Raw genomic sequence first — 19,332 nt, 5'->3', positions numbered from 1 at the left:
GGTGCACCTTACATTGTGCTCCCGCTATGGTGCACCTTACATTGTGCCCCCGCTATGGTGCACCTTACATTGTGCTCCCGCTATGGTGCACCTTACATTGTGCTCCCGCTATGGTGCACCTTACATTGAGCTCCCGCTATGGTGCACCTTACATTGTGCTCCCGCTATGGTGCACCTTACATTGTGCTCCCGCTATGGTGCACCTTACATTGTGCTCCCGCTATGGTGCACCTTACATTGTGCTCCCGCTATGGTGCACCTTACATTGTGTCCCCGCTATGGTGCACCTTACATTGTGCCCCCGCTATGGTGCACCTTACATTGTGCTCCCTCTATGGTGCACCTTACATTGTGCTCCCGCTATGGTGCACCTTACATTGTGCTCCCGCTATGGTGCACCTTACATTGTGCTCCCGCTATGGTGCACCTTACATTGTGCTCCTGCTATGGTGCACCTTACATTGTGCTCCCGCTATGGTGCACCTTACATTGTGCTCCCGCTATGGTGCACCTTACATTGTGCTCCCGCTATGGTGCACCTTACATTGTGCTCCCGCTATGGTGCACCTTACATTGTGCTCCCGCTATGGTGCACCTTACATTGTGCCCCCGCTATGGTGCACCTTACATTGTGCTCCTGCTATGGTGCACCTTACATTGTGCTCCCGCTATGGTGCACCTTACATTGTGCTCCCGCTATGGTGCACCTTACATTGTGCTCCCGCTATGGTGCACCTTACATTGTGCTCCCGCTATGGTGCACCTTACATTGTGCTCCCGCTATGGTGCACCTTACATTGTGCCCCCGCTATGGTGCACCTTACATTGTGCTCCCGCTATGGTGCACCTTACATTGTGCTCCCGCTATGGTGCACCTTACATTGTGCTCCCGCTATGGTGCACCTTACATTGTGCTCCCGCTATGGTGCACCTTACATTGTGCTCCCGCTATGGTGCACCTTACATTGTGTCCCCGCTATGGTGCACCTAACGTTATGCTCCCGCTATGGTGCACCTCACATTGTGCTCCCGCTATGGTGCACCTTACATTGTGCCCTCGCTATGGTGCACCTTACATTGTGCTCCCGCTATGGTGCACCTTACATTGTGCCCTCGCTATGGTGCACCTTACATTGTGCTCCCGCTATGGTGCACCTTACATTGTGCTCCCGCTATGGTGCACCTTACATTGTGCTCCCACTATGGTGCACCTTACATTGTGCTCCCGCTATGGTGCATCTTACATTGTGCTCCCACTATGGTGCACCTTACATTGTGCTCCCGCTATGGTGCACCTTACATTGTGCCCCCGCTATGGTGCATCTTACATTGTGCTCCCGCTATGGTGCACCTTACATTGTGCTCCCACTATGGTGCACCTTACATTGTGCTCCCGCTATGGTGCACCTTACATTATGCCCCTACTATGGTGCACCTTACATTGTGCTCCCGCTATGGTGCATCTTACATTGTGCTCCCGCTATGGTGCACCTTACATTGTGTCCCCGCTATGGTGCACCTTACATTGTGCTCCCTCTATGGTGCACCTTACATTGTGTCCCCGCTATGGTGCACCTTACATTGTGCTCCCACTATGGTGCACCTTACATTGTGCCCCTGCCATGGTGCACCTTACATTGTGCTCCCGCTATGGTGCACCTTACATTGTGCTCCCGCTATGGTGCACCTTACATTGTGCCCCCGCTATGGTGCACCTTACATTGTGCTCCCGCTATGGTGCACCTTACATTGTGCTCCCGCTATGGTGCACCTTACATTGTGCTCCCGCTATGGTGCACCTTACATTGTGCCCCCGCTATGGTGCACCTTACATTGTGCTCCCGCTATGGTGCACCTTACATTGAGCTCCCGCTATGGTGCACCTTACATTGTGCTCCCGCTATGGTGCACCTTACATTGTGCTCCCGCTATGGTGCACCTTACATTGTGTCCCCGCTATGGTGCACCTTACATTCTGCCCCCGCTATGGTGCACCTTACATTGTGCTCCCGCTATGGTGCACCTTACATTGTGCTCCCGCTATGGTGCACCTTACATTGTGCTCCCGCTATGGTGCACCTTACATTGTGCTCCCGCTATGGTGCACCTTACATTGTGCTCCCGCTATGGTGCACCTTACATTGTGCTCCCGCTATGGTGCACCTTACATTGTGCTCCCGCTATGGTGCACCTTACATTGTGCTCCCGCTATGGTGCACCTTACATTCTGCCCCCGCTATGGTGCACCTTACATTGTGCCCTCGCTATGGTGCACCTTACATTGTGCTCCCGCTATGGTGCACCTTACATTGTGCTCCCGCTATGGTGCACCTTACATTGTGCCCTCGCTATGGTGCATCTTACATTGTGCTCCCGCTATGGTGCACCTTACATTGTGCTCCCGCTATGGTGCACCTTACATTGTGCTCCCGCTATGGTGCACCTTACATTGTGCTCCCGCTATGGTGCACCTTACATTGTGCTCCCGCTATGGTGCACCTTACATTGTGCTCCCGCTATGGTGCACCTTACATTGTGCTCCCGCTATGGTGCACCTTACATTGTGTCCCCGCTATGGTGCACCTTACATTGTGCTCCCGCTATGGTGCACCTTACATTGTGCTCCCGCTATGGTGCACCTTACATTGTGTCCCCGCTATGGTGCACCTTACATTGTGCCCCCGCTATGGTGCATCTTACATTGTGCTCCCGCTATGGTGCACCTTCCATTGTGCTCCCGCTATGGTGCACCTTACATTGTGGTTTTGTTTTTTTGTAGGGTGGGGTGGGATAACCGAGGGTCAGAGATGGTCGGAAATACCAATTTTCGATGGTAATCAGATTTCCGATTCCAATTTTCGACTTTCTGAAACTTCTGAATTGTCACTTGAATTAGCTAAATACTTCTGAATCTGAAGCATTGGAACAATCAGACAATGCAGAATTTTACCACGAAAATCAGATTGCTGCAGTAATTACCGGTATACACCAATCACGAGAGTCGGATACTACTGAGTATATTTCAAGTTTCTCGATTGGCCTAAAATTTCTGTAGTTTTCCAATTTTGTGGTAAATCACTGCATTCTCCGATTGTTCTAATACTATAGAGTATTTTGGAATTTCCATAATTTGAAAAATCGGAAATATTGGACCGATCAATAGATTCATCACGAAAATTGAGTCTTTTGATTTAGGCCAATCAAAAGACTCGAAAAAGCTCGAAAAACACTTGGTAGTATCCAAATGGTGATTACCGAGTATTTCTGATAGGCGGCCGATCGACCATCTGATTCAATAATTATCAAATCGGATGAAAATCGGTGCTGCCAAGAGCATGTTTGATCGATAAGACCAATTTCGAGCCAAAATTGGTCACATGTATTGGTCAGACATGCTGCAAGATGTAGGGCTGATTTGCTTGATTGGGTGCTCAGCGGTAACAGCGTGTGATATTGGCATTAGCGACAAACAGTTGGAACCCCCAACGCTGTCCCCCCTAATGTAAAACGTTCGGTGCCCCATGCAGTATACTTTACCTGACCGTGTCCACCACTGGCTCCCCAGTCATACACACGACCCACGTGCTTCCCGGATTAACACGGGCGCATGTGTGACATCACACAAATGCGCCCATATATACGCCGACAACCACGTGGGACACATGTATGAAGGGAGAGCCAGCGGCAGACACGGATAGGACAAGTATACTGCACCAAGCACCAGGGGGAACATTTTACATTGGGGGGAAAGCGTGGGGAGTGGCGCTCAAGGTATCACAAGGCAGGTTCCCGAGAGATTTAATGCTGAAATTGATCAGGAATGGGCAGACAACAGATCTCTCTCCAATCAGACTGGATCAGAGAGAGATCTGTCTCTTGGTCAATCTTCCCATACCTCGCCTGATGTATAGGCACAGGGGCGTAACAATAGACCCTGCAAGGGATGCAGCCGCGGGGGGGTCCATTGGGGGAGATGTTTCTTTTCCCTGTCCTGGGAGACTGACAACTATGGGCACGGAGAGAGAAAAACGTTCTGCTCTCTGCACAATTGTTCTTATGACTGAATCTGCTCAGCCACTGACAAGGAATCATACAAAGTTTTTTAGACAGTCCCTATTTAGTGTGCAGCAGCCCTTGAGTACAATGCCCAGCCCCCAACCTCTCTACCCCTCCCCGAGTGCTGTGTATTGTAGTGATGCAAGAGAAGTCTGCAGAGCCAGTTCTGCTCCCTCAGAGATGGACAGAGTTAGTGTAATAACCTGAGGCTGGGAGCACGTTCATCTGTCGGTTTTCTGTATGCGTTTTCTGCACACCATGTGTATCTGTATGCGTGGAAATATGCATGTTTTATCACAGAAACTAATGTAATTGATAGTGAAAATGCCTGCAGTGCTTCACTGCTGTCTGTTTTTTATCTGCATGGGGAAAACACATTCAAGTATGCACTAGCAATTGAATAACATTGGTTCTCAGTTTACCTTTGCAGAAAGTAGGGATGTGGGGGAAGGGGGTGTTAGGGGGCCCCATCCAAAGCTTTGCAGCGAGGCCCAGTGATTTTTAGTTACACCCCTGTATAGGCAGCATAACTCTGCAATTTCTCTGTAATAGATGATCAAATCTTAGAATTGTGTGAGTAATGGTAGTTCCCTATTCACTGTAAATAACGATGAAACATCCAGGAGGGGGAATTAAGGCTTTAACAAACATGTTTTACAGAATGAGCTTCTGGAGGACAATCCCTTCACATGATGATGATGATGGTGATGGTGAGGCATGTCATAGATGTCTATCATCCTCAGAGAACCTGAAATACAACACTGAGGATGCGGCACAGCTTATTCATCCTGGACATGTTCTATCCAGAGAAACATAACCTAGTCTCAACGAGAAACTCTTTCCTGTTCTATAGCAATGTCACTCAGCTTTATGTACCCTTAGGACTGTTTCTGGCCATTTTGGCTGTCAAGGCAAGGCCGCTGTTACCTCCCCCCACCCCCTAAACTTATGAATAGGCAGTCTGAAGTCTACTTCATAACTGTTCGAGACAAGAAAGACGGTGACTTAAGCCACACCTATAATCATGCCTGGGCACACACCCCTAATCACGTCCCCATACAAACCCCTAATCACGCCCCCGGCACACCCCTAGTTATCCATAACAAGGATTTAATAAGTTAAATATGTTTTATAATTAAAATCACACTGATCCTTTCTATCCTGGCTCATTTTCCCTCATAATATCATTTGAAAATAAGACACGCAGTCACTCAATGGCCAAGTTTGTGAGCTTTTGGGTCTTTGGCATCAATAAACACAAATCTGATTGGCTGTTTGTGGCTCTGCCACCTTTTCTGAATTTGAACCTCAGTGACCCAATGACCATTTGTACCAGGCTTGAAGCTTGTGCCATTAACAGTGCAAGAATGGCAGCAATTTTAATATTCCTCTTGAAAATCAACAAGTGAATATCGATTGTCTCTTGTAGGCTCCACCCAATTTTCTGAATATTAATCCCAGTCACCCAGTAACCAACTGTGCAAAGTTTGAGAACCCTGGCATTAACCACCCTGGCGTTCTGATTAAATCGCCAGGGTGGCTGCGGGAGGGTTTTTTTTAAATAAAAAAAAAAACTATTTCATGCAGCCAACTGAAAGTTGGCTGCATGAAAGCCCACTAGAGGGCGCTCCGGAGGCGATCTTCCGACCGCCTCCGGCGCCCAGAATAAACAAGGAAGGCCGCAATGAGCGGCCTTCCTTGTTTTGCTTATATCGTTGCCATAGCGACGAGCGTCCTGACGTCAGCCACCTCCGATCCAGCCCTTAGCGCTGGCCGGAACTTTTTGTTCCGGCTACGCTGGGCTCAGGCGGCTGGGGGGACCCTCTTTCGCCGCTGCTCGCGGCGAATCGCCGCAGAGCGGCGGCGATCAGGCAGCACACGCGGCTGGCAAAGTGCCGGCTGCGTGTGCTGCTTTTTATTTCATTCAAATCGGCCCAGCAGGGCCTGAGCGGCAGCCGCTGGCGGTGTTGGACGAGCTGAGCTCGTCCAGACCGCTCAGCTGGTTAACAGTGAAGAAGGGCTGCAGTTTATATTTTCCAAGGGAAATCTGTTTTTGACTCCACCCAGTTTTTGTAACCTTGATACACAGTTACTCAGTGACCAAGTTTGTGAGCTTTCGAGTTCCTGGCATCAAAATAGTGTGAATGGAAGCAGTTTATCCAGCAAAGAAATCTGATTGGCTGTTTGTGGCTCCGTCCCTTCAGGGAATTTAAACCCCAGTCACTTAATGATTGACTGTAGCAGGTTTGAGGCCTCTGCCATTAACAGTGTAAGAATGGCAGCAGTTTCAATATTCCCTTTGATAATCAATAGGTGAATTTTGATTGGCTGTTGTAGGCTCCACCTACTTTTTTGAATACTAATCCCAGTCACCCAGTGACCAACTGTGTCAAGTTTGAGAACCCTGCCATTAACAGTCTAAGCATGGCTGCAGTTTATATTTTCCCATGTAAAAAGTTAGTTGTGTTTGGCTGTTTCTAACCTTGACATACAGTCACTCAATAACCAAGATGATGAGCTTCGAGGTCCTTGGCATCAATAAGTTGGATTTTTCCATTGAAATTAAACAAATCTGATTGGCTGTTTGTAGAATTTAAACCCCAGTATCCCAGTGACTGACTGTACCAGATTTGAGGCATCTGCCATTAAGAGTGTAAGAATAGCAGCAATGTAAATATTCCCCTTGAAAATCAATAGGTAAATTTTGATTGGCTGTTGTAGGCTCCACCCACTTTCCTGAATATTAATCCGATTCATCCAGTGACCAACTGTGTCAGGTTTGAGAACCCTGCCAATAACAGAATAGCTGAAATCAATCTAACTAATCTGATTGTCTGTTTGTGGGTGTTTGTGGCTCTGCCCCCTTTTTGAATTTGAACTCCAGTCACCCAGTGACCAACTGTACCAGGTTTGAGGTGGCAATGGTGGCAAAAATGGCAGCAATTTAAATATTCCCCTTGAAAATCAACAGTTAAATTTTGATTGGCTATTATAGGCTCCACCCACTTCCCTGAATATTAATCTCAGTCACCCAGTGATGATCTGGGCAAAGTTTGAGAACCTTGCTATTAACAGTGTAAGAATGGCTGCAGTTTATATATTCTCTGTGAAAATGTTTTGGGGGGGCTCCGCCCACTTTTTGTAACCTTGAGATACAGTCACTCATTAACCAAGTTTGTAAGCTTTGGGGTCCTTGGCATCAAAAATTTGTATTTTCCCAGTGAAATAAAACAAATCTGATTGGTTGTTTGTGGCTTCGCCCCTTTTCTGAATTTGAACCCCAGTCACATAATGCAACCTTGACACACAGCCACTCAATGACCAAGTTTGTGAGCTTTCAGGTTCCTGGCATCAAAAATGTGTGAATGGAAGCAGTTTATCGAGCAAAGAAATCTGATTGGCTGTTTGTGGCCCTGCCCCTTTTGTGAATTTGAACCCCAGTCACCCAATGACTGACTGTAGCAAGTTTGAAGCCTCTGCCATTAACAGTGTAAGAATGGCAGCAGTTTAAATATTCACCTTGAAAATTAATAAGTGAATTTTGATTGGCTGTTGTAGGCTCCACCCACTTTCTTGAATCTTACTCTCACTCACCCAGTGACCGACTGTGGCAAGTTTGAGAACCCTGCGATTAACAGTCTAAGAATGGCAGCAGTTTACATTTTCACATTAAAAATGAATGGCTGAAATTTGATTGGCTGTTTTATGCTCCACCCAATTTTCCTGGATTTGTTACCTCAGTCACCAAGTGACCAACAGTGCCAAGTGATTGATTACTGTGAGAATGGCAGCCTTTTTCATTTTTTCCATTGACATGAATGGGTGAAATCTGATTTGCTGTTTGTAGCTCCGCCCAGGTGTGCAGGGGGGACTCGAGACCCCCAGAACATATCCCAGGTAGTAAGGGATCTGTATACCAAGTTTTGTTCAAATCGGTCAAGCCGTTTTCGAGTGATTGCGGCATATATATATACTTAATTTAAAAAAATTATACTGTTAGTGTGAAGCCGGGGTCTTCTTTACATCCTAGGTTCTCAACGTGTGGTATGCGTACCCCAGGGGGTACTTCTGATGGTTCCAGGGGGTACTCGGGCTTGATATACTTAACCAAGAATAATACATTTAGAGTTTTAGAAAATGATAAATCTTATTTAAACAACACCAAATTAGTGTTTTAGCTAATTAAAAGCAATAGTAAATACTTGGAAATTGTTTAGAACCAATTATAATGTGCTATGATCAAATATATATTTGTCAAGGGGTACTTGTGATAATGTTTACTATGCTAGGGGGTACTTGGTGAGTACAGGGTTTTAAAAGGGGTACATACCAATAAAATGTTGAGAAACACTGCTTTACATGTTGGAATATTATCCTGGGAATCCAGGACAGTTGCAACAGTCAATACAGATCAAATCAAAAGAATTACAGCTTAATTAGCTCATGAACAGTACCTGCCATTCATTGTTATGCTATTCAGGTCACCTCTGTTATGTTAAAATTACCATTCATCCTTGTCTTTATGAAACTAGCAGTTGTTTATAAGAACTCCATAAAGCATAGTATGCTAAGAATAGCTCCTTGGTGCCGCCTCAAACAGCTGTCACCCCAGGCATCTGCCTGGTTTGTCTATGCCTAAACACGGCCCCGCCTTTTGTTAATAACTGTGTTGGCCAAGTACGCCCTACTGTGGGTAACATCAGCTCTAGCGTCTCTTGACACATATATACTGTATATCTGTTAGGATTACGGACTGGGGCACTACATAATTATCTATAAATAATTTTCAATGTTTGATTGAGGCTTTTAATAAGCTGTGATAAAGGGTGCTCAGGTCAAGATACAAGGTTAGGTAAATCCAGAGGTGTCAGGGCTGGTTCTAGACAGGCACATATGATGGGGCAGTCAGAAATATGAAGGGGCATAGCCGGCCTTCGACCTGAGCGACTCGATCGGTCACTCAGGGCGCCGGCTTCCAAGGGGGCACCTAGAACTGGCTATCTAATGGAGGGAGGGCACCTACTCCTCGCTACCTATACTGAGGGAACCAACACCTGGCTTCCTATACTGGATGCAGTGATGCCTGGCTACCTATAGGGGGGAGACCTACACCTGACTTCATATACTGGGGGCACCCATGCTTAGCTACCTATATTGAGGGCACCTACACATGAGATCCTATACTGGGGGCACCTATACCTGGCTACCTACCTATACTGACCCTGTCCCATCGATAGTTTTTATTAACCTCCTTGGCGGTATTGACCGCCGGAGGGCGCCGCGTAAGCCCCGCTGGGCTGATTTTGATCTTTTTTTTTTTAAATACCCAGCAAGCACTTTGCTTGCTGTGTGTTCGGGTCGATCGCCGCAGCTCGCCGCCACTACCCCCAGCAGACCCCGTGCGCAGCCTGGCCAATCAGTGCCAGGCAGTGCTGAGGGGTGGATCGGGACTCCCGATGACATCACGACGTCGGCCATGGCGATGGGGGAAGCCCTAAAGAAAATCCCGTTCAGAACGGGATTTCCGGACGGGCATACACGCCGGCGGCGATCGGAGGGGTGGGAGGGACGCCGCAGGGAGGGGGGAATCATGTAGCTAGCGGTAGGCTAGCTACGTGATTTAAAAAAATAAATAAATAAAAAAATAGTGCTGCGCCACCACCCTGTCGATCTTAATAGAACGCCAGGGTGGTTAATATTCCTGAAAGGTTCTAGCCTTCATTTTTAAGTGTATTCAGGATAATGCACTCTTTCCATCCATTTTGTGGTTGTTAGTATTTTTCTAGTATACATATGTGATGTGTCACGGAGATCTGAGCGTTTGGTGTGATGTGTCAACTTCAAAAAGGTTGGGAACCACTGTCCTAGGAGGTAACTCAAGAAAAAAGTTGAATTGCATATGGGCCTGTGTGTGTGTGTGTGTGTGTGTGTGTGCGTGTACATGCAAAGAGGATGAAGGGGGAGGGGGGGGGGGGGGGCAAAATCAGGTTTTGGTTAGGGCACTGTGAAACCTAGGGCCGGCCCTGTGAAGGGGGCATCATGTGTACACATGTTCAAGCAATTTTTTCCCCCCAGTGCTTGATGTTGAGAAATGCACCATGTAAGTATTTAGAGAGTTTAGCCTCAGAATGTGCAAGTTCTACAACCTTTTAAATGGGGGGGGGGGGGATTTATGCTATCGGGGGAAAAATCTAATTCAAAATTCATCTTGCAAGTTCTGAGAAAATACATTTGCGGATTCCGCAAACTTATTTTTCACAAAAGCAGAACAATTGTGAAAATATGTTCCCAGACGATATGCTGTGCCTTTTTTAAAATCATTTTAAAATTAGCTCCTGTTTATTTTTGCATTGGCAAGCACATTTCAAAATTTGTGTTAATACGTTACTTTTGTGTACTTTCTTTCAGTGACCATATTGCTAAAGTACAGAAATATCATTTTTGATTCTGAAATGACTTTGGCAAATATTATAACTCGACAGTACCACTAATCTTCCCAGAAGTCTGATAGAATTTGAAGCCTCTTGTGTGGGGTGCTTACTGTTACAACAAATCCTTGTTTGAGGAATGATCAGTCATCTGTGTAATTGGAAACTGTGCCCAATGACAGCACCACACATTTCAAATACAGGAAGTGAGCAGGGGTGTCACTTCCTGTATACGACGCTGTCACTGGGTGGGCAACGTTCACTCTCTTCGCTCTCACCGCTCCCCAAAAACATTGGGGGCACTCGAATGGGCACCCCAAAGAAATATATTTGGAGCACCATGGAAACAGATCCGTGAGAGTGCCCCGGATGTAGCCCCCTAGCGACGTGCCTGCTATTTCGGGTGGCATGATGGCGTAGTGGATAGCACTCTTGTCTTTCAGTGCTGGCTCTTTGATTTGAATCAGGGCCAGGGCTATTTGCATGGCATTTGTGTGTTCACTTCACTCCCAAGTTTTTATGTTATTTCTTCTGAGCACTCCGGTATCCTCCCACATTCTAAAAAAATACAAATAATTTGGCTTTCCCAAAGTTGACTATGCACTATGATAGGGTCAAATGACTACGTTAGTTGTGGCTTTGTGTTATAATTGAATATTTGCATACTTGACTTTTGTGTAAAGAAGTTTTTGTAACAAGAGTGGAAATGTGGTGTTCGTACATCTGGCCTGTAAGTGGCACTGTGCTACTTGCATTTCTGATAAGACAATCCGTACTGCTGTGTATTGTTGATTCCTGTTTATGCATTCTGGAGACTCGGAGGAAAGTACAGCTTAAAGGACCACTACAGATAAAATAGTAAGCAGTTAAAATCTGAAAGAACAGACAGATTTTGAAATAGTCCATCTCCTAATTGGGGATAGCCAGAGTTTTCTTTGTTTTCAAAAGTATTTTCTGGAATGCTTTCAAAAAAACAAAGAAAACCCTGAGAACCCCCATGTATGGATGGACTAGTCCAAAACCTGTCAGTTCTGATAGACTTTAACTGCTTAGTTGTATTGAACTGCTAAATAAACCTAGTTCCAGTTACTCTGCATCCGTAATTACTAAACACAACCATGGGGTTTAGATCAGGAGTAGTTCCAACTTGCATGCAAATTGTAGGCAGCTGGGAATTTGACCAATCACATGTACTTCCTGCTGATTCTGATCCTCCCGGTCTGGAGCTTCATATGATTTGCATGTAAGCTGGAACTGCTAGCACCTCACTAATGATCAGTCATTCAGTATTACCTGCTGTCCAATTCCGGGAGCAAGTTGTCCAGCTCATCTTCATTTTCTTCCTGGGTTTTGCTTTGGGGGAAAAAAAAAGATAAACTAGTAAGAAAATAATGTGTATTAAATTGTACCTGAGATGACACACACACATACACAAGGATTTACAGGGTCGGATTTCTAGAAAGGCCACAACGGCCCGGGCCTTGGGCAGCTGCTGCCTGAGGCGGAACCTGAATATAAAAGAGGGTTGCACCATTTATGAAAGGAGCATGAAAATGGGGGGCAACAAATGAAAAGGGGAAACTGATGCCCAAGGAAGCTGTTCCTAAAGGAGAGGGCTACACTAAATGCATGATACAAGGACATACATGTAAGGACTTCGGTAAATTTAGTTGCCTGTGAAGTGAGAAAGCAAGATAATTTGCCATAATCACGTGATCAGATTCAGGAAGTATGCAGTAAGCACAGCAATAGTGCAGGGAATGGCTCAAATTTTACTTCCTGTGTTTTGATGTAACTCTAAAGTTGTCTTCCACTGTTAGGCTTTCGATTTTGGTAGCGTTTTGGGATCGCCGACAATTGACGGCGATTCCCAAAAATGCTTTGCCAATGTAAGTAGTGTGTGTGCGTCTGGGGGGGGGGGGGGGGGGGGTAGGGGGAGGCGATTGTGATCGGGGACATGCAGCATTTTTGCGCTCAATGGGCTTGAGTTACAAAACAGTGATAACTGAGTTATTACTCCCAAAAGCCGCGCACGTGCAAAGTTTTAGCGCTCGCATGTTAACTTTTATCGCGCGTACGGCGTACCGTGCTTTGCACGTGATAATTACGCCGCTTTGCATGCTGACCTATTAGAGTGTATGCTTAGCACACCCGTGCTAAGCTGGTTTGCACGCGATGTAATGCGCTTAAAACTTTACGTGCGTAAACTAATGACTTCACGCGTAAAGCTTTACGCGCATGATATCACGTGCAAAGCAGCTTTGCACGGGAGTGCTAAGTGTTAGCACACTTTTGTGAATCAAGCCCAAGCCCAATGTATATAAGCGCTGCCTGCATAAATCGCTTACCAAAGCAATTATGCAGCGCTTTGGGGGGCCAAGTGATTACGCTTTAAAATAAAAACTTTCATTATACTTACCAGGTCTCTGTACTTCCTTCATCTGTACATAGCTCTGCCCCCTAAAGGCAGAGGTAACGCACGCTTCTCTGATTGGTCATAGAGAAGCCCCTATGACCTCTTCCTTTAGGGCGTGGGGCTACGGACAAAAGAAGGACGCCTGGTAAGTATAAACCAAGTTGGGTGGATTAGCTCAGAGAAGCTCTTTTGCATAGATAACAACTGAAGTTTTTTTTTTTAACTCTTCCTGTACTGGAAAACAATATGAGACTTTTCTCTGCTACTAATGTTCTATTTCTTAGCTGTACTACACACACAATTAATTATCTCAGAAGTTTATTTTCTTTTCAGGTTTGCTTCAATGTCCCAGTATAGTCAAACTGCCTAGATATACAGCCGGAGTAAACTGCAATCAAATCTGTCAAATACATTTTTTTAAAAACACATTTGAAAATCTCTTTCAGCACAAAAAAAGAAATACCTATGCCGACATACCCTTCAGCCTCTTGAGAATCCATGGGGAAGCTGAATGTTGGAGAGCTGAATATGTATGCAACAGGTCCCAGAGTTTCTTGATGACTGAATTTGAGACACATAAAGGTGTGTTTATTAACATTCAAATATAAATGCCCCAAGTTAGGTATTTATTGTATCTGCCTAAAGTATTCCAGAAACATCCTGTAATCCAGAAGCAGAACCTTATGCTATGACTATGGTAGGGATTAGAGTGTGAGCTCCTCTGAGGACAGCCAGTGACATGACTATGTACTCTAATGTGCTGGAAGAAGAATAAGGAGAAGGAGAAAGAGAAGAAGGAGAAGAAGGAGAAGGAGAAGAAGGAGAAGGAGAAGGGGAAGAAGGAGAAGGAGAAGAAGGAGAAGGAGAAGAATTAGAAGGAGAAGAAGGAGTAGGGGGAGAAGGAGAAGGAGGAGAAGAAGGAGACGCAGGAGAAGAAGGAGAAGAAGGAGGAGAAGGAGGAGAAGGAGAAGGAGAAGAAGGATAAGGAGAAAAAGGAGAAGAAGAAGAAGAAGGAAAAGGAGAAGAAGGAGAAGACGGAGACGGAGAAGAAGGAGAAGGGGGAGAAGAAGAAGGAGAAGAAGGAGAAGGAGAAGAAGGAGGAGAAGAATTAGAAGGAGTAGGGGGAGAAGGAGAAGGAGAAGAAGGAGAAGAAGGAGAAGGAGAAGAAGGAGAAGGAGAAGGGGAAGAAGGAGAAGGAGAAGAAGGAGAAGGAGAAGAATTAGAAGGAGAAGAAGGAGTAGGGGGAGAAGGAGAAGGAGGAGAAGAAGGAGACGCAGGAGAAGAAGGAGAAGAAGGAGGAGAAGGAGGAGAAGGAGAAGGAGAAGAAGGATAAGGAGAAAAAGGAGAAGAAGAAGAAGAAGGAAAAGGAGAAGAAGGAGAAGACGGAGACGGAGAAGAAGGAGAAGGGGGAGAAGAAGAAGGAGAAGAAGGAGAAGGAGAAGAAGGAGGAGAAGAATTAGAAGGAGTAGGGGGAGAAGGAGAAGGAGAAGAAGGAGAAGGAGAAGAAGGAGAAGAAGAAAAAGGAGGAGAAGAAGGAGAAGAAGAAGAAGGAGAAGGGGGAGAAGGAGAAGGAGGAGAAGGAGAAGGAGAAGAAGGAGAAGGAGAAGAAGGAGAAGGGGGAGAAGGAGAAGGATGAGAAGGAGAAGGAGAAGAAGGAGAAGAAGGAGAAGGAGAAGAAGGCGAAGAAGGAGAAGAAGGAGAAGGAGGAGAAGGAGAAGAAGGAGAAGAAGGAGAAGGAGGAGAAGGAGAATAAGAATAAGGAGAAGAAGGAGAAGAAGAAGAAGAAGAAGAAGAAGGGGAAGGAGAAGAAGAAAAAGATCTTAATTGATTCAACCCATCTACCTGACGGGAAATTGCATAGTGTATACCAGGAATTAGAGGCAGAGGATCAGCAGGACTGCCAGGCAACTGGTATTGCTTAAGAGGAAATAAATATGGCAGCCTTCATATACCTCTCAATTTAGTTGCCCTTTAACCTGTACAGCACCACTGTACAGTGTCACTGTACAGTGTACATACACGTAAATACACGTATCTGTTTTGTTAACCTTGCCGCTCCCGATTGCTGCGGTGCTGTCATTCATTCGGCTGCAATCCCACCATTCCATGATCGGTGCTTGGGAACTGCTTTCCTAAACTTGATTGCACTGCCTGTGATGATTGAAAAGCCAACGTCACCCAGACGCCGGCATTTCATTCACAAAATGAAAGTTAACAGTTGCTCTAGTTGAGGGTACTGTCTACTTTCATCAGCAATTAACTGTAGCACCATCTGTGGCCAAAAAGTAAAAATACATCCACACATCCACTTTACATATACAAATACATACTTAAAAAAAAAAAATTAAACCCTTACACCCCTACCCCTATTTAAAAAAATAATAATTTTATATATATATATATATATATAGATAGATAGATAGATAGATAGATAGATAGATAGATAGATAGATATAGTTTTATTTTAATGATTTTTTTTCTTGATACTGTCTTAATATACCCTTTAAAGTGCATATAAGATAAACATAACTCTTAGCAAAAAGTACCACCCAAAGAAAGCCTAATTTGTGGCAAAAATATATAGAGATCATTTCTGTGTGATAAGTAACAATAAATTTATTGGCGAATGAATGGGAGGAGAGTGATGTAAAAATTGCTCTGGTTTTTAAAGGAAAAAAAAAACTGTGTTTGGGAAGTGGTTAAGTTCGATTATTATGGGCAACTTTAAGTACACCGGAACTATTATGAAGGCTGCCAAATGTGAACAGAACAGCCAATCGGCACTATTTAAAAGGTGTACTTTAAAGGATACCCAAACTGAAATGTGACATAATGAGATAGACATGTGTATGTACAGTGCCTAGCACACTAATTACTAGGCTGTGTTCCTTTTTTTCTTTCTCTGCCTGAAAGAGTTAAATATCAGGTATGTAAGTGGCTGACTCAGTCCTGACTCAGACAGGAAGTTATTACAGTGTGACCCTCACTGATAAGAAATTTCCCTTTTTTACCTCTTTCTTGCTCTCAGAAGCCATTTTCTGCTAAGAAAGTGTTTTATAGTTGGAATTTCTTATCAGTGAGGGTCACACTGTAGTCACTTCCTGTCTGAGTCAGGACTGAGTCAGCCACTTGCATACCTTATATTTAACTCTTTCAGGCAGAGAAATAAAAAAAGGAACACGGCATAGTTATTTGTGTGCTAGGCACTGTACATACACATGTCTATCTCATTTTGTCACATTTCAGTTCGGGTATCCTTTAAGTAAGACTGGGGTCAGTTCCACCACAAGACCAAACTTGAAAATTTCACTCGTTCATCCCTAATGATCAGTTGATAATTCCAGCTTACATTTAAATTTAATTCACAAAGTATGTGGCTTAAAATTTTGCTAGTCAAATGTACTTTCTCCCCATCTGGATGGCTTTGGCCTAAATCCAAGCTGCATACAATTTGAACTAAATCTGCACCCAAGCAGGAATTTTCACCACCGTATTGCTCATATCCATTCAGTATTACCTGCTGTCCAGTTCTGGAAGCAAGTTGTTCAGCTCATCGGCAGGTGAAGGGGACTCAATTTCTTCATGTGTTTTGCTATAAAAAGAAAGATGAGCAAAAACAGTATTAATTTTAATGGGGGATTTACTGTTTTCTTTTGGACTTTAAAGAGGAACTTCAGCCTAAACAAACATACTGTCATTAAGTTACATTAGTTATGTTAATTAAAATAGATAGGTAATATAATCTCTTACCCACCCTGTTTTAAAAGAACAGGAAAATGTTTGATTTCATGATGGCAGCCATCTTTTTGGCTGAAAGGAGGTGACAGGGAGCATGAGACACAGTTCCAACTGTCCTGTGTCCTGAGCACCTCTCCCAGTTGCTAGGCAACGTGAATAACAACATAGGAAATCCCATCATGCTCTGCACAAGTTACTGTGTCTTATGGTGCAAATGCAGGAAGTTCTTGACTTGTGAACACCTGCCAATACGAACCTCCAACCCGCCGCAATGTCAGAGACTCCCTGTACTGTGACCATGCAGAGGAGGACACAGGGGGACAAACAGAGGACACAGGGGGACACAAAGGTGCATAGAAGAGGACACAAGGGGGACACAAAGGGGCGTAGAGGAGGACACAAGGGGGGCACAAAGGGGCATAGAGGAGGACACAAAGGAGGACACAAGGGGGACACAAGGGGGACACAAGGGGGACAAAGGGAGCATAGAGGAGCAGAGCCAGGACAAGGTCCTCCAGCACCCAAGGCTGAGACAACAAATTGCATCCCCCATCCCTCCCACCCCAGCTGACACACTGATAGCTATTAGACTAAGAGGTGCTGCAGGGCCCCCAACACTTTAACCACATAAGGACCTCAGTCCTTCTACCCCTTAAGGACCAGAGCCTTTTATTCCATTCAGACCACTGCAGCTTTAAGGGTTTATTACTCGGTCATACAACCTACCACTTTAATGAATTTTCCCTCCTTTTCTTGTCCCTAATACAGCTTTCTTTTGGTGCTATTTGATTGCTGCTGTGATTTTTAGTTTTTATTATATTCATCAAAAAAGACATGAATTTTGTCCCAAAAATTTTTTTTTTTAACTTTCTGTGCTGACATTTTTCAAATAAAGTAAAATTTCTATGTATATTTTTTTTAAATGTATTGTGCTACATGTCTTTGATTAAAAAAAAATCCAATAGGTGTATATTTATTGGTTTGGGTAAAAGTTATAGCGTTTACAAACTATGGTGCCAAAAGTGAATTTTCCCATTTTGAAGCATCTCTGACTTTTCTGAGCACCTGTCAGGTTTCATGAGGTGCTAGAATTCCAGGATAGTATAAATACCCCCCAAATGACCCCATTTTGGAAAGAAGACATCCAGGGCCGGATTTACAGCTCAGGAGCCTATAGGCACTTAAGCGCAGGAGCCCTAAGCCCCACCCCTTAACACAGGCCACACCCCCATCAAATCACGCCCCTTTTTCTTATTAAATAAAACCACACAAGGTAATGCAGATATTTCCAAAGACAAGTAGAGAATACCAACAATGTGCAGATATTACCAACAACATGTATAATTTACCATATAAAGGCTGATATTACCAACAATAAGCAGGTAATAATACAAGTCACAAGGACATTATATTAATAAAAATGTTAGTGGCCAGCAGGTAGTGACAGGCATGTTGTAGTAACCAGCAGGTAGTGACAAGTAGATTGTAGTAGCTGGCAGGTAGTGATAGGCAGATTGTAGTGGGGGCAGGTAGTGATGGGTGGATTGTAGTAGCTGGCAGGTAGTGATGAGTTGATTGTAGTAGCCAGCAGGTAGTGATAGGTTGACTGTAGTAGCTGACAGGTAGTGATAGGCAGATTGTAGTGGGGGAAGGTAGTGATGAGTTGATTGTAGTGGCTGACAGGTAGTGGCATCTGTTGGCATCTCGCTGACCATCTGGTATTGTCCCCAGATTTGAAGGCTCATGACTATGCTGCTTGTAGTCATACAATTTGATGGCCTGCTGTGGACATGTCACTAATCATCTAGCAGTGTCCCTAGGTTAGATGGCTCTTGGCTGTACTGTCTGTAGGAATGTAATTTGATGGACTGTATGCAGACCATCACATTGCATGCCTAGGCTACAGACAGTACAGCCATGATGAGCCATCCAATCTGAGGACTTTACTACATGGTCAGTGAGATGTCCACAGCAGGCCATCAAATTGTATGACTACAAGCAGCATAGTCGTGAGCCATCAAATCTGGGGACACTACCCAACCTATGAATCTGGACTGGGACATGATGTTTGACATAGTGACAGTGAGTGTTTGTGACTTACTTTTACTGCAGAGCTGGCTCTGTCAAAAACTGGCACACCACGGCACTGTGTCGCAGGCATTTGCATCTGGCTGCACCAGTACACACATGGGTGGAGGTGTATGGTGGCGGAGCTGTAGCCTACAGGCTGTGCTTTTTGCATCAACAGTCTACCTCTGCTTTCTCTCTCTCCCACATGGTTCCCAGTGCCAGCAGAGACTGAGCCAACACTCACTGCACCCCGATGCCTATGCACGCAGCTGAAGTTGCAGCACTGCGTGCATGATTGAATGTGGTGGATGGCTGCTGGGGAGTGGGACACTAGCCTGTCACTGAGTGCAGCTGGCTAGGAAGGGAGATACATCGGGGGCGGGATGTGGGGGTGATAGCAACATTACGCTCCCCACTGTTGAAGTGCATAGCGCCATTTTGGTAGCCGCCTCCGCCCCATATTGCACAAATAGCCGCTACAATGCTACACCCCAAAAATAGTGGGGACACTGGTTTTATTAGTTATTAGGGGTTATTAGTGTTAGGAATAAGTGGGGGTCAGGGCACATGTGTGTACTCACACAGGGGTCTACACACACACAGACACACACACACACACGGGTC

The 19,332-nt window shown here is 45.0% G+C and overlaps 1 protein-coding gene across 2 annotated transcripts in view; it reads right to left on the bottom strand.

The window, feature by feature from the left end:
- The window catches only part of LOC137547305 (transient receptor potential cation channel subfamily V member 3-like), a 106,151-nt gene that overhangs the window by 79,682 nt on the left and 7,137 nt on the right, over positions 1–19,332 (bottom strand). Inside the window, exons 1-4 of one of the 2 annotated variants that reach the window (XM_068270752.1) lie at positions 18,740–18,778; positions 16,418–16,492; positions 13,378–13,461; positions 11,778–11,837 (exon numbers count right to left, since the gene is read on the bottom strand). In XM_068270752.1, the coding sequence (XP_068126853.1) occupies positions 11,778–11,837; positions 13,378–13,400 (83 nt within the window). In that variant the 5' untranslated portion in view covers positions 13,401–13,461; positions 16,418–16,492; positions 18,740–18,778. Of the gene's footprint in view, positions 1–11,777; positions 11,838–13,377; positions 13,462–16,417; positions 16,493–18,739; positions 18,779–19,332 lie in introns of those variants that run through there. The other variant, XM_068270751.1, reaches the window with a different exon arrangement.

The sequence above is a fragment of the Hyperolius riggenbachi genome, chromosome 2, assembly GCF_040937935.1.
Source record: "Hyperolius riggenbachi isolate aHypRig1 chromosome 2, aHypRig1.pri, whole genome shotgun sequence".
In the NCBI taxonomy this organism is placed as follows: Eukaryota; Metazoa; Chordata; class Amphibia; order Anura; family Hyperoliidae; genus Hyperolius; species Hyperolius riggenbachi.
Note: the sequence above shows the minus strand (reverse complement) of the source record. Positions and strands in the feature narration are given on the sequence as shown.